The sequence below is a fragment of the Molossus molossus genome, unplaced genomic scaffold, assembly GCF_014108415.1.
Source record: "Molossus molossus isolate mMolMol1 unplaced genomic scaffold, mMolMol1.p scaffold_m16_p_6, whole genome shotgun sequence".
NCBI classification, from domain to species: Eukaryota; Metazoa; Chordata; class Mammalia; order Chiroptera; family Molossidae; genus Molossus; species Molossus molossus.
Genome location: NW_023425399.1, coordinates 88,360,442 through 88,376,581, shown reverse-complemented (window position 1 = coordinate 88,376,581; position 16,140 = coordinate 88,360,442). Strand labels below are relative to the sequence as shown.

The 16,140-nt window shown below is 35.7% G+C and overlaps 1 protein-coding gene across 15 annotated transcripts in view; it reads right to left on the bottom strand.

The window, feature by feature from the left end:
* The window catches only part of KIAA1328 (KIAA1328 ortholog), a 255,175-nt gene that overhangs the window by 173,901 nt on the left and 65,134 nt on the right, over positions 1-16,140 (bottom strand). For 13 of the 15 annotated variants that reach the window (XM_036244848.1, XM_036244861.1, XM_036244851.1 and 10 more), the window contains one exon: positions 15,919-15,961. The exons of 1 other annotated variant lie outside the window; for it this stretch is intronic. In XM_036244848.1, coding sequence (XP_036100741.1) covers positions 15,919-15,961 — 43 coding nt within the window. Of the gene's footprint in view, positions 1-4,660; positions 4,715-15,918; positions 15,962-16,140 lie in introns of those variants that run through there. One more of the 15 variants, XM_036244859.1, reaches the window with a different exon arrangement.

Genomic DNA, 16,140 nt, shown 5'->3' with positions numbered 1-16,140 from the left:
AGACATCACACACAGCAGAATTTTCACCTATACATTGCCTAGGGCAAAGAAACAAAGGAAAAAATAAACAATTATGACTACTTCAAACTAAAAAGCTTCTGCACAGTAAAAGAAACAACCATCAAAATCAAAAGGGAAACCGTTGTATGGGAGAACGTATTTGCCAATGATATATCAGATAAAGAATTATTTTCCAAAATATATAAAGTACTCATACAACTCAACAAAAGACAAACAATCAAATTTAAAAAATGGGCAGAGGACCTGAATAGACACTTCTCTAAATAAGATATACAACTGGCCAAGAGACATATGAAAGAAATGCTCAATGTCACTAATCATCAGAGATGCAAATTAAAATGACTATGAGGTATTACTTCATACCTGCCAGAATGGCTGCCATCAACAAATCAACAAATGACAAGTGCAGTTGTGGATGCGGATCTAGTACACTGCTGGTGGGAATGCAGACTGGTGCAGTCACTATAGAAAACAGTATGGGGTTTCCCCAATAAATTGAAAATGGAACTGACATTTGACCCGGTGATCCCACTTCTAGGAATACATTCTAAGAAGCCTGAAACACCAGTCAGAAAGAATATATGCACCTCTATGTTCACAGCAGCACCACTTACAATAGCTAAGATCTGGAAACAGCCTAAGTGTCCATCAGCAGATGAGTGGATAAAAAGCTGTGGTACATTTGCATAGTGGAACACTATGCAGCTGCAAAAAAGAAAGACCTCTTACCCTTTGAGACAACATGGAGGGACCTAGAGAGTATTATACTGGGTGAAATAAGGCAGTAACAGAAAGACATGATCTCACACCCTTTGAGACAGAGAGAGACCTGCTTAATAAAATAAGCCAGTCAGAGAAAGTCAAGTTATCACATGATCTCACTTATATGTGGAATCTTGTGAACAAAATAAACTGACGAACAAAATAGGTCCAGAGACATGGAAGTAGGGAACAGACTGAGGAATTTCAGAGGAATGGGGCGGGAGATAAACCAAATAACTTATAAGCATATATGCATAACCAATGGACATAGACAATAGTGCTGTGAAGGCAGAGTGCTACGAAGACAGGAGGGTGGTGCAGAAGCGGGGAGGAGGGTATCAATGAGGGAAAAAAGGAGGAACATCTGTAATACTTTCAACAGTAAAGATAAACTTAAAATAAAATGTCTTTCACTGACTTTCCCTTTCTTTATCCATCATTAAAAGCAGATATTCCCTAAGATAATGCCCCAGAATCTCTTCCGTTTTCACTACCTCTTTCCACACTATTATATTCTACTATAGTTTCAAATTCAATATGTACGCTAGTGATTCCACAATTTCCATTCCTCAGCTATACAAGGAAAGCAGTGTGACGTGAGGTTCTCTAGCAGTTCCATGTTACAACCGTGATTATTACGAAGTAGAGTACATGCACATATTTGGCATAATATGGTTTATAAAATATAGGTAAGACAATTGGTAAACCTCCAATTTCTCAAATAATTTTCAAATCATATTGTTGGATTTTTACATTAAAATAAATGTTAATGTCCCCCAAAAGTTTTAACACTCTGCTACTGTTTTAGAGCATCATCAAAATGTTGTTGAATAGTGTCACTTTATTATTTAAAAAAAATCACTTTATTATAAAGAAAATACATACCTTTTTCCTTGAAGGAAACATGAAATTTACTTTACTGGAGAATAATATTGCTCAATTAGTTCCTGAATTGATTACCCTTTTAAGTGAATTCAAAATGGCACATGGTATAATACAAATGAGTGAAGTTAGGGTTACCTATATACAATAAAAAATAAATCACATTGGATCAAGTTAAAGACTATGTTATCCATCAAAATAAAATTTCTTCTTTTTCTCCAACTGGCATCAATAAGATTACAGCAGCATTCAGTTTTCTAACACCTAAATGAATTGTTTTCTAGTTCCATCTATACTATTTGTGCAACAATTGCTTAAAAAATGACTTAAAAGCAATGGGGAAAAAAGCCAAATAACTCCCCACACTGGTAAAATCACTAATGTGACCTATTTATACTAACAGAATAAAGACTACAAATAGTACATTACTTGACTATATTTGATGTTTTCAGTGATCAACCAGGTTATGTATATCTTCCCCCAAGCTCAGGTAACGGCTCTGAAATATATAGAATATGCAGAAATGACAGACTGTGTTTTAAGATATGCAGATCACCATACAGCATCAACAGGCATTAATGCTAAGCACAAGTAAAGGAAATATCTAAGGAAAGCTTAATGATGAAAGTAGTTTTGTACTTAAATATGGCAAAGGAAATTTTAGTCCCTTTACCCAAAGCAAATCTTTTATAATAGATATGTATTTAAAGTTGGATTACAGTCGCCTTCATACAAGTGTTAGGTACCTATTATCTGACACTCCCTTTGAGCACACAAGTACCAAATAAACAAGACAGGAACTCTGCACATCTTTTCCCTGGCACATTGTTAGCTCCTTCAATTCAAAAAAATGGTTTTATGTAAAGATTCCAATGGCCATGATGCCTGTACCCAGTGGGCAGTCCGTGTACAAATCCTGATAGGGCTCAGGGAAATAAATTTGCTTTGGCATTATTTCTAAGGATGCCTCATGGAATAAAATTTGGGAATGTTCTTTCTCTAAGAAATGGTAGAGGATTTTTAACTTCCTGTATTTGTCAATCCAATTGCCAGTGAAATCTCCCTTTTAATAAGTAGTAGGGCCACGATAATGTAGCTGAAAACAGACATAATCCCTCAGCTATATGCTCCAATTTCTATCATACACAAGAGATCAATTAAAAATGAAATGCAAGCTCCACTGGGTGGCACAAGACTAAGCCACAGGAAGGGTTACTTTCTCCTACTGCTAAAAATTATTCTGCCTCTTGTTTTCTCATTTAAAAAAATATATTTAGATTACAAAATTAAAACAAATAAAAGTAACACTGCATAACTTAACTGTCATTTTCTACCAAATTGCTTATAACTGTAACCATAAAATGATAATAATCTACCATATGTGCAGCTGCAAAACTAAGAAAAGCACTGGTCAGCGTGGCTGCGAAATGTGAGCCTACTACTCCCCCTGGTGCCTGTGCAGCTGAATTGCAATAAAATAAAAAGTTCATTTCTCAAAGTGTGTAATTTCATATACTGTACTGTCAGTTCTGCTATAATACTTGCTTTGAAAACACAAATTTGTCTCAGTACATTTGATGTTTTAAGAAATATTTTCAGCAAATGTTGAGAATCACCCATGAGGACACTAGATGCAGGCAGAAAACGGCATTCAGCTGACCCAAACCAGGTAGGAACACACAAAACACACACGCACATACCTCACACCTCAATCATCTACCAGCTATTGCAGTTCACCAGTATCTAAAGTTAAAACTTGCCATCCAATCTCAGTAACCTGCCTACCAACTGCAACCTTTTCAATGTCCACTTCCACAAACATTCTTCAAGTATTTTCAAGATAAAGTGCCATATTTATTGTATTATTTATATGTTACTCCTTTTCTTTTTTAATCCTCACCTGAGGACATGTTCTTACTGATATGAGAGAGAGAGAGAGAAAGAGAGAGAGAGAGAGAGAGAGAGAGAGAGAGAGAGAGAGAAACATTGATTTGAGAATGAAACTTCAATTGGTTGCTTCCCTGATGCACCTGACTAGGGATCTGCATGTGCCCCAACCAGGGAATCAAGCCTGCAACCTGGGTATGTGCCCTGACCCAGAATCAAACCTGCTCCAACCAACTGAGCCATACCGACCTGGGCAGTGTTTATACATTTCTTAATTATTTAATATGTAAATCTGTGATATTACTTTTACCAGGTTACGTTTTTAAAAAAATGTTTCGCTAATGAAGTTTTTGAGCATTGGCCCCTAAACCCATTTTTCCATTAAGCTCTGTGGGTTTTGGGGGCATTATTTTGAATGTGGTGATTTTTAGGAACACACATGTCTCTTTATAGCAGAACTAATGGCATGATAAATAGTAAAATTTAAATGCCTCTACTATATTTGTGTATAGAACAAAAGTAATCACAAATAATTATCTAAACTTTGTAGCTTTAAAAATGTATTTTATCTATTTCCATGAAAGTACTACTGACTTTTTCCTATCTCTCTCCTTTGTGAAAGGCTCTCTTCAATTATAGACATTTATAATAGTTCAGGAGGAGAAAAAAGCTTATATTATATTATATTATATTATATTATATTATATTATATTATATTATGTTATATATTATATGCCCACTTTTCCCATTCAAGCTATTAAGCATACCAAACACTCTGTGCTGCTGCTCTAATTTGACAACCAAATTCTTTTTTCTTTTTTTTTTTATTCTCACCCAAGGATATTTTTCCATTTTTTGTTCAGATAGAGTGGGAGGGAGAGAGAGAAAGAGAGAAAAATCAACGTGAAAGGGACACATCAAGAGGCTGCCTCCCATACGACCCAACCAGGGCTGGGGACAAACTGTAGCCAAGGTACGCGCCCTTAGCGGGAACAGACCCCAGGTCTCTCTGGACTGCAGGCCGACGCTCTAACTGCTGAGCCAAACTGGCCAGGGCTGACTACCAAATTCTTTTCAGAAATTTGAGGTGAGAAAAGGTCCAACTAACCCAAAGAACAGCCGGGATGATTTCTTGTTTTGAGTTCATATGTCACCAAAACTTGATTTGGCCAAAAAGTTACCTAAGAAAAATAAGCAATCCATTAAGGAGGGAGACTAGGTTCAAAGGAACACAACAGCCCAGAGAGCTGCTCCCACAGATGATAAATGCAGTTTCTCAGGGGCCTCCTGTTTTTCTGAAAAAATTACAGCATTATTAATTCAGATAAAAGGGAAGTCAGAATAAAACCTCAAGGAATTCATAATCCTTTACTTAGTCAATACTCTCGATTACACTTAAAGCTTCACTGTCACCTACCTTCCCTACCAAAGTACACTTCAACATTAGCAGTTTCCTTTGGGCTTAACCTTCCACATTATCAACCTGCTTTAAATAGAGAAAAACTTACAGTCAGGCAGGAAGTCTGAAAGTGTGGTTCGTGGACAGCAGCCTCGGTATCACCTGGGAGCTTGTGAGAAATGCAAAATCCTGGGGCCTCTCCAGGTATGGGTCCAAGCTTGCGTTCTTTCAAGCTGCCCAAGTGACTGACGTACACATTAAAGTCTGAGGAGCAGTGGTCTAAACCATGACAAAGTTCTAGCTCCGTCTTGGCCCGTCTTGTACTTTTACAGAGTTAAGAAAAGCAGCTTTCCTACCACCAGAGTCATGTTCCTTTACAGTAAATTAACTGGAATGCGCATTTTTAAAAAATTGCTGCTATTTTGATGAGCTTTCCAACCTTGTTAGAACACTATCTGTTTGGATCACAATAAATAAGAATGAATACAATGGATCACAAAAGATACTGGAATAAAATTGACTAAATATTAATTCCTAAGAAGGCAGAGTTTCACATATAAGTATACGTAAAATATAAAACACATGACTTTCATATGTACATGCAGAACAGCAGACATTTGTGCAATAAAAACCCTAACAACTCATGCTTATGCCACATGCCTAGGGCATATTTCTTTAATTAGAGAAAAGAAAATTTTAAACTACAGAGAGCCCTGGCCAGTGTTGCTCAGTGGTTAGAGCATCAACCTGCACACCAAAGGTTCTATTGCCGGTCAAGGACACATACTTTGGTTGTAGATTTGATTCCCGGCCCCAGTCAGGGTCATGCGGAAGGCAACCAATTGATGTGGCTCTCCCACATCAATGTTTCTCTTTCTCTTTATCCTTCCCTTCTCTTCCTTCAATGGAAAAAATACCCTTGGGTGAGAATTAACAACAAAACAAAACAAATAAATAAAAAGTAAAAACTAAACAGAGTTCATGTTTTCTTCCCCAGTTGTATATAAAAGCACCAAACTGACAGTGTCAGTTACAATGAACTAAAATATACAGAAGAACCTGGCTCTCTCCAGTGTGGCGCAGTGGACGGAGTGCTGTCCCATGGACTGAGAGGTCCTGGTTCCAGGCACATGCCCAGGTTTCAGGCTTGATCCCTAGTAGGGGGCGTGCAGGAGGTCGCTGACAGATGTTCCTCACATCAATGTTTCTATCTCTCTCTCCCTTCCTTTCTCTCTAAAAAAATCAATAAAAACATATTTTTAAAAAGCACACACACAGAAAGATTTAGTGTGACAGGACATTTATCACAGAGTTCTACAGTAAACTGTTACACATCTCATTAATATATGCATACTACCATGTAACTTTAAATGCCAAGCACCTAGGAACTGTCTAGTAAGATAACCCTGTTCTCTCAAACTGTATTCCCTGAACTCCTAATATGCACACACATACTTGACACAAACTAGCCTGGCTGCTTCGTTAGGACAAGGAGCTACAAAGTACTGAGGGATTCTGTGTGTGTGTGTGTGTGTGTGTGTGTGTGTGTGTGTGTGTGTTTGCTTTTAAAAAAAATTGAAATATATTTGACCTATTACACTGTGTAAATTTAACATGCACAACATGTTAATTTGATACATTTATATAGTGTAATATGATTTCCACTCTAGCAAAAGTTTGCACCTCTACCATGTCACATAATTATCACTTCTTTTTGTGGTGGAAATAATTACGATCTAGTCTCTTAGCAAATATGATTTCATAATACAATATCTCCAGGATTTATTTATCTACAAGTTGTAAGGTTTCTTATCTCCTTGTTCTGTTTCTTGCAATATATATATATATATATATATATATATATATATATATATATATATTGCAGATTCTTCAGAAAAGATGAGCCTCACCTCCTAAACATATACAACATATAAAAATGACAAACAAAAACATAATGAAAAAAAAAAACTAACATCAAACCAAACCAACCCTCAAATCCTCACTAGCCAACTATATAGTTCCAGATAATATAAGGATTAGATGGCCATACACTATCTAGGATGGCAAAGATGGCATTATCTGGGCAGACTGTCATGAGAAGAAAATGCTCTTTACCTGAAGATATAAACTGAAAAGTTTATACCAAAGGAGCTCCAAATTTGCTGTTTTTATTAAGGGACTTCAGGTCTGGATGAATAGGGAAAGGGAACAATAGAGCAGTAGAGTTGAATATAGGAAAATGTAGTGAGGAAAAAAAAATACACACACACACTCAGGCTAACAGACTAATCAATAAAGATTAAAAACAAAAGTGCAAAAATAAAACAAAAATATTTCCTTTTAAAAAAATATTTTTTCTTTATTGGTTTTAGAGAGAGAGGAAGGAAGAGGGAGAGACAGAAACATCAATGAGAGAGAACATCAGCTGGCTGCCTCCTGCATGCCCCCCACTGTGAATTTGGCCCACAACCTGAGCATGTGCCATAACCTGGAATGGAACCAGCAACCTCTTGGTGCATGGGTCGATGCTCAACCACTGAGCCATACCAGTCGGGCAAAAATTTCTTCTTTATTCACTGGAAGGGCTGTAATGTTTGTTTGTTTGTTTGTTTGTTTTTTTCCAGAAAGATAAGGACACAAAATCTTGAAATGAAATGTTGGAATTCTGGACACAAGTATTAAAGATCAGAATCAACAAGACAGGGAAAATAAAATAAACAACTGTGCAATACAAGCACAAAAATAGAGATGAAGATAGAAAAGAGAGACCTGTTAGAAACTAGAGATCTCATTTTGGGTGGATGATTTCTATCCAAACTTCGGCAAACTTCTATTGTGAAGAGTAAAATAGCATATTAGGTTTTGTGCACATACAATCTCTGCAACTAAACAACTGCCACTGTAGTACAGAAGTAGCCACAGAAAATACATAACCAAATAAACATGACTCTGTTCCAATAAAACTTTATTTACAAAGTAGGCATAGCCTAGATTTGGCCTGTAGGCTGTAGTTTGCGATCACTGCTAAGGCCTACTTCAGAACTAGAAAGGCTATGTCTATAACTGGGGTTTTATGAGAAACAGAGTGAAGAAATGATGAATAAAAATCACTAGGCCTCCATCAAGTAGGTGGTCTCAAAGACCACTGTGATGAGTTTTAACAGTAATTAGCTCCTTGAAAATGTAGACTAATATTTAAATAAAAGCACATATTTATCACAGACCTTATTTTATCACATTGAAGTGACATATAATTTTTCTTTCCCCAAACTTCATCCTTGTTACTTCCACTGATTTCTTAAATGAAATCATTTTCCACTGGAAGAGCTAGCCAGAGCAATCAGGCATGAAAAAAACACAAAGGCATCCAAATTGGAAAGAAAAAATAAAACTGTCTCTGTTTGCACATGACATGCTATATACAGGAAAGCCTAAAGACTACACCAAAAATCTGTTAAAACTAATAAACAAATTCAGCAAACCTGTAGCATACAAAAGCAATATACAAAATCAGTAGCATTTACCAACAACTATCTAAAAGAAAAATTAAGAAAATAATCCTATTCACAATGACATAAAAAAATAAATAAACTACACAGGAAAACATTTAACCAAGGAGGTGAAAGATTTATACACTGAAAACTAAAGTCTCCATGGCATTTTTCAAAGAAATAGAAAAAAAATTCTAAAATTTGTATGGAACCACAAAAGACCCCAAACAGCCAAAGTAACCTTTAGAATGAATAACAAGTCTGGAGGCATCACACTCCCTGATTTCAAACTATATCACAAAGCTATAGTAATGAAATAGTATAAGTAATGGCATAAAACAAACATATAGATCAATGGAACAGAATAAAGAGCCCAGAAATAAACTCACACACATCGAGTCAATTAATTTATGACAAAGGAGCCAAGGATCTAATGGAAAACGGAGAGTCTCTTTAATACATTGTGAAGAAACCCGGACAGCTACGAGGAGAGGGGAGGAGAGGGGAGGGGAGGGGAGGGGAAGAATGAAACTGGACCACTACCTTACACCATACATAAAAATCAACTCAAAATGGATTAAAATCTAATGTAAGACCTGAAACTGTAAAACTTCTAGAAGGAAACAAATGTGCTAAATTCCTTGCCATTGGTCTTAGCAGTGATGTTTTGGATTTGACACTAAAAGCAAAGGCAACAAAAACAAAAACAAGTGGGACTGCATCAAACTAAAAAGCTTCTGCACAGCACAAGAAGCCATCAACAAAATGAAAAGTCAACCAAAGAATGGGAGAAAATATTTGTAAACCACATATCTGATAAGGGATTATTATCCAAAATATACAACAAACTGATACGCCTCAACAGCAAAAAAAACCAAAACAAAACAAAAAAAAAACTCCAGAAAACAGATAACCCAGATAACCCAATTAAAAAACGATCAAAGAACTTAAACAATCCTTCTCCCAAAGAAGACATTCAAATGACCAACAGGTACATGAAAAGGTACTCAACATCATTAATCACCATGGCAATGGAATGATCCCTTATTTGTGGGCAGAAACATGACTATCAGCCACAGAAAGGGGTACTGATGGGACTCTAATCTAAAGCTGTATCAAGCTGAAATAATTAAAACAGAAATTTATACTTTCACTTCATCTCCACTCATTTGGCCAATTTTGAGAATAAACCAAATCAGCCAAACTAAGAAATCCTGCCTTGTTTTTCTTTCATATCCCCAATGTTTGACTGAGTTCCTGATGCTCTACTACTGAAGTCTAGAAGTCTGTCCTACTGAAGGCAAAAGGTCTTCTGAAAAAGGCATGAAAAACACAGACACAAAATATATATACTAGAGTGTTGAAAATACAAAGGTGAATATACTTTCATCATTTTTATACACTAATTAAAAAGTGAAATCTGAAATCAGTTCCAATATTCTAACAAGTTTTCATCTTCTACTAATTCTGCAAGCAAAAAGCACACAACACAGAGGCCTCAATTTTGTTTCTTTGTTTCTTACCACAGAGTAAACACCTCAGAATAGGCTATACTTTCCCACATTTACTGTTGAATTTCCTTTCCTTTCATGGCTTTTAGGTAAGTAATGTAAATGTCAGTTACAGAAACACTTGAATACAATCTCAAACTTTTTCTACCACAAATTGAAGGACTGATTATTGCAAATGTTTATGGTCATTGAGGTGTCTAATATGGTCTGTATCATAAAGACAATAACCTTACTTTCAATAAAAACTTCTTTTGTTCATATTACATATATATTTTTTCTCTATGCTCTGTTGAAGATGTAAAATAAACTAATAGAATATGTTGGATCATGGATAGAAAGCAGGGAAAAGACCATTACATTTAAGTGTACAGGGTTTAAATAGTTTATAACTGATTTTGTTAAATTATACATCACACTTTCCATGTAACATAATATACAAGGTAGAATTCTATTCTTATAGAGAATGTAAAATTACCAGTAAACTACTAAGTGTTAAAATAAATAAAACTAAAATTTAGGAAAATAAAGGATCTAAACTTTAAAAATTTACATCACAGAATATATTCCCTAAAGCAAAGAACTGCAAAAACATTGCAAAATAGCAAATTATTGACCACTTCCTCTCTGGTTTAAAAAGCCGGAGCATAAATACTGCACAGTCCTTAAAGCCAGAAACAAGCATATCTTCGAATATATGACAGAGGCAAGCTCCTCAAGAGTGAGGCCAACAAGAAGCAGAGATCCTCTTACTACTTGCACAACAAAAGGTCAGGAACTCAAACTGTCTTTACAAATCCAACTCCCAGACAAAAGACTTCCATATCACTGGGGGTTTTGCCTATTGCTTTTTCCTTTTTTTTTTTTTTTGGTCTTTTCTTTAGACTGATGTTGGATAAAGGAAGAAAAATCCACGACAACAGTCTTAGTGACTACCCTGATTTGGGAATATGCACAACCAATGAAGAAATATACTGAATGATAAACATAAAGACATTATTAGGCAGCAAAAATAAATAACTATAGTAAAGTATAGGTTCTAACCCTGGAAAGAAATTATTTTTTCTTTAATACAATTATTGTGAGTTGCTATAGAATTATGTGGAATTGTTACAGCATTTAAGTTATACCATAATACTCAGATTTTGAGTGGCATACTCTGTATTCATCCTAAATTTAGAATGGAAAGATCCAGGCAAAAATTAGTGGCCAGTGAATGCTCTTACCTGATTTAATCAAAGGGCAGAACACTAATTATTAAGTGGATTCCATAACGAAATGCAGAGCACAATAGGAGATTCATTCTTCTAATATCACAGAATCAAGGCACCTTGCATAACTACCTCATTACATAGCACACCTTGTAACATCTCTGTAGGTATTCAAAACGCCTATTAAAGAATATGCTCCTACCCAATCCTTTCAGCATTGCTACTATTGTTTTTTAAGTATTTCAAAAACTACTACTACTAGATTCAAAATTAGAAAAGGCAGTTCTATATGTGAAGTATTTCTTCTTAGAACTATTTAACTCATGTATAAAAGATGTATCATGAGTAGAAGGGAGGTCTAACCTGCTTAGAATGCAGAAAGTCTCTAGAGAATGCTGCTATTACACAATGAGAAAGTGTCAGATAATCGTAGAATGTAACTTTTGGGGCCCTGCAGAGTTTAGGTCATAAGACACTGAATTCCAAAGGGTGATAAGCCTCACTAAAGAGAGACCAGACACAGAACCCAGAGACCGGACACAGAACCCAGAAGGGTTGGTCTTCATAAAAAGCATACAAAAAGAAAACACCTACAATTTTTAACAAATCATTAAAAGCTGAGTGTAGTAGTGTGTGACAGCTTACACATCCCTGGGAGCACCAGATACAGGAAGAATAAACGTTCCCTCACTAAATCTTTTTCACAGGCCCTGTGACACTAGTGATGTTAACTTTAACCACTTGGTTAAAGTAGTTTGCCAGGTTTCTCCACTGTAAAGTGAATATTTCTCCCTTTCCATACTCTATTCTATGAGTGCAATAAGTGAATCCAGCCCACTATCGAGCATGAAAGATGGGAATTAAGCTCCACCATCTAAAAGGGGGAGTTATCTACATTTATTATTTGAAATTCTTCTGTAATAAAGAGTTGTCTCTTCTCCCCCATTTGACTAATTTATGTTGAAGCTGCTGTTTAATATGAGTGAGCATATAAGGATCAGATACAGTAAATGTTTTTAGCTGAGACTTCCTTCTCTTAAAGCCAAAGAACAAGCCCATATGCCACTTTTCAGCCCAACACTACTAAAAAGGAACCAAATCTAATGTGTCACAGTTGGGTAAACAATTTTGTCCAGTGCATCTGTATAAAATTAACATTAAGAAAGAAGCAAAATTCATCCAAGCTATGCTTTGAATGGAGGAACATGGAACAGGAAATGTGAAAACAGTCATTCCTTCTGTCTGTTTCTCGGTCTCTCTCCCTCTCCCTCTTCCTCTCTCTGTATTTGAGACCTGCTCTCAAAAGCTACAAAAGCTGAGGGTTTTAGATAATAAAAACAAGATGAAAAAAAGTTCAAAGAACTTTTAGAAAAAAAAAGAAGAAAAATATCAAAGGGACAAAGTGTAAGAGAAGAGAGAGAAGGAGAAGAAAACTAGATGAAATGAATGTTACTTGCAAAACTAACCATTTCAAAGAAATCATCTGTAAGAAATACACAAGATCATTTTTTTTTTCAAGAAGGCTAAACTGTACCTACTCAGTTTGAACACATCTAAGGAAACAATGATCTGTTGTACAGTAGAACCTTAATTTGGTGAGGGGATGTTCGTTAAAGCTATAAGTCTGTTATATTATAAAGTAGGTTTTCCTGATGCATATGTTGAAAAATTGACAAATTAGTTATTTTTGTTTTCACTTATGTAAATACCTTTGGGTAATTAAAATCAACTATGTATGAAAAGTTTAATTTCACAGAAAAGTTTTCTATATGTATTACTGTAATTTTAAATTTATACTGAATATGACTAGTAAATGCATATTTGCCAGCCACTACAAGTAAACAAATGCACATGGCTGGGGTGTGGCTTAGTGTAGAAGGCAACATCCCCTGGCAGAGTTAAAACTTCTGCAGAAAGTCACACCAGGAGACAACAAAACCAATCATCATGCGCGATTCGGTGTGATCACCTGCTACTCATTTGCTGAACATTGTTTAAGAGCAATGACTCTTGGATTTAAATATGTAGACTATAGTTGTAGATGTGTGATATTTATTTATGTCAGTGAAATCACTCTGTGTTTTTAACAACATCGACCTATTCGCTAAAATCTGTTAAAAATAACAGTGAATTAACGACAAAAAATAACCTGTTAATTTAATTATAAGCAAATCTTGGTTAAAAACATTTTTAAATTAATAGGATGTTAATTTTCACAAGTGACATATGGACTGGAAATTTTGTCCATAAAATTTGAAGTCTGTTAAATCGAGGTCCACAAAATTTAGGGTTTACTGTACAAAATAAGGCTCCAAACTATTTAGTGTATTCTAGATCTCCCAGGAAGAAGTATTTAATTAGCGATCTGTAAAACACCAGTATTTTCTCTCTTCCTTACTCAGCCCAGCCCTTCCTTTTCCGTGGCTCACACCTCCACTGTTCACACAGCTCCAGTGGTCCTCTACAAGCTCTGATATTCTACCAAGGCAGGTCTTTATGTCTATTGTCTTCACCTGAAATCTTCCCTCCCATTCCCTTAAGTTTAAATTAAATATACATTTTACCTAAAGATAATCATAATTCTACAAACTTTAGTTTCTAAAGTACTTTTTCTTGTATTTCATCACTTGCTCTTTATGGCAACACCATGCTGTATTATCACCATACAAATGGAGCAAGGACAACTTACATGACTGAAGGCCATATCAGTTCTGGTACTCCCAACAGCCCTTTACAAATTCACCTCAACTAAAGAGCTGAATTCACTTGGTGGTTCAGCATACTGCAATTCCTTAAGGTCCCCAATGACTTCCTGTTCTACAAATCCAATATATACTTTATGGTTCTCTTATATGACTTCTCTGGATCAGTAACTCTGTTGACTCCCCTCAGCAATTTTTGGCACAACTCAATACTATTGCTTTGTCTCTAGCTATTCCTTCTCATTCTAAGGCCCTGTCTTTCTATACCTGTCTTCATGCTATCCTGTTCTTCCTGGACAATCTTACCCAAACTCTAAGCTTTGAAAGCCAATTATATTCTAATGACACCAAGAAGCACATATTTGGTCCTGAATTTTATTCTCAACTCCAGATTCTTAAAGGAATCAAGCTTATCTCCAAAGTTAATGTGGCCAAAATTAAAGTCATAACCTTTTCCTCTTTTAAAACCTTCTTTTCCCCATATATGTCTATCCCATCTACCTATATGGCCAATCCAGAAATTAGGGACATTAGATTATGTTAACTCCCACAAGAAATCCTCATACCTATTGTATTCTAAATAGTTGTCAAGTCTGTCTTGTCTTTTCTATCCTCATTACCTCTGTTTTAGCTCAGTCTTTAGCATCTCTCTCACCCGGACTACTGATTTATACAGTAAGCGTCTGAACACTAATTTCACCTTTTCAATCTATTCTTCATATTGCTGCCAAAAAATTATTTTAAAACACCCATCAGATTAATTTACTGGCCCCTATCTTCAATAACCAAAATCAAACACCTGCACCCCCACCCCAGCTGATTTTCCACATGTAAATCCAAACACCTTTGCCATTCAAAACACAATGATTTGGGCTGACCTTAACCTTCCAGCATCATTTCCTTCCACCTTGCCTTTGCAACTTCCACCTCACCACTGTAATGTATACTTTCAGTAAATCAAACTCCTGAAGTTCCCCAAACATATTATGACAATGTGATGCAACAGAACTTTCTGTGATGATGTGATGTTCTATATCCATTCTATACATGGGCAACAGAGAACTTAAAATGTGGCAAGTGTGACCAAGGTACTGTATTTTTTATTTTATTCAACACTAATTAATTTCAATGTAAACTCACACATAGCTACTGGCTACCATATTAAACAGTGCAGGTCTATGCTCTCTGTATCTCTCTCTGTTGAGATATGTCCTTCTGTCCAGAATGTTCCTTTCTTTATCCCTTACTTTTTGGTATGGTAACTTTCTATTCATCTTTCAAATTTCAACTCAATGACTGCTTTATACAAAGTTTTCTTTGCTCCTAAAAACTCCCAAAACAGTTTATACCAAAAAATAAAGATAAAAAATAAAGTACCATTATCATACCGTTATTCTTTCGAGACATTTACAGTACTTGTTATTTGTTAAGTGCTGTGCATGACACTGATGTCACAAAGAAGAATAAGTCACAATCTTGTAATAAATTTATTGCTATTAGCACAAAGAACTGCAAAACTATGTGAGAGGTGCTCTATTGAAAGTATCTGCCAATAGTGTTCTCTGGACAATGCTATGCTCTTTTTATAACTTGATGCCTTTTCACATGCTTTTCCTTTTGTCTGGCAATCCCTCTTTTGCCTCCTCTACTTTATTAATTTCTTTGCGCTTTAAGATTTAGATCAAGAGTCAATTCTTCTGGGAAGTTTCTCTTGATCCCTATTAGCCTCTGCTCTGCTCTCTGAAATCGTACCCTGAATACATCTTCATCACACTACAATACAGTATCCTGTCTGTTTCCCCCATACAGTCCACAAGACAGTACCTAGTAAATAGCTGGCACTCAGAAGCTGTTTGCAAAATATATATCTACATCCTAAGTGAGAGAGAGATTATCAATTAACATTATTCTTACTTTCACCTCTACCAATAACATATACAACTCTTGACTTTTCACAAATCCACATCTTTGGTAAATGGACATATTCTGAAAGACCTACAAATCAAGTCAAACTGAACACATCCAAAACTTATTTAAGTTATCTAAAAAAACTACCTGAGCCTTGTCTGGAGTCCCTGCCTCTTCAGGGGACCAATACCTACAAAGAAAAAAAAGGTTTTAAGCATTCTGAAACCAAGTACAATAAATGTTATTCATGGTCCACTTTTACTTAAAACACTCCATCAGCCTATCACTATTTTAATCTTGCACTACCTTTCCTCTTGAATCAAAGTAAATGACCTTGGTAAAAATTACATGATGGTCATTTTATTATTT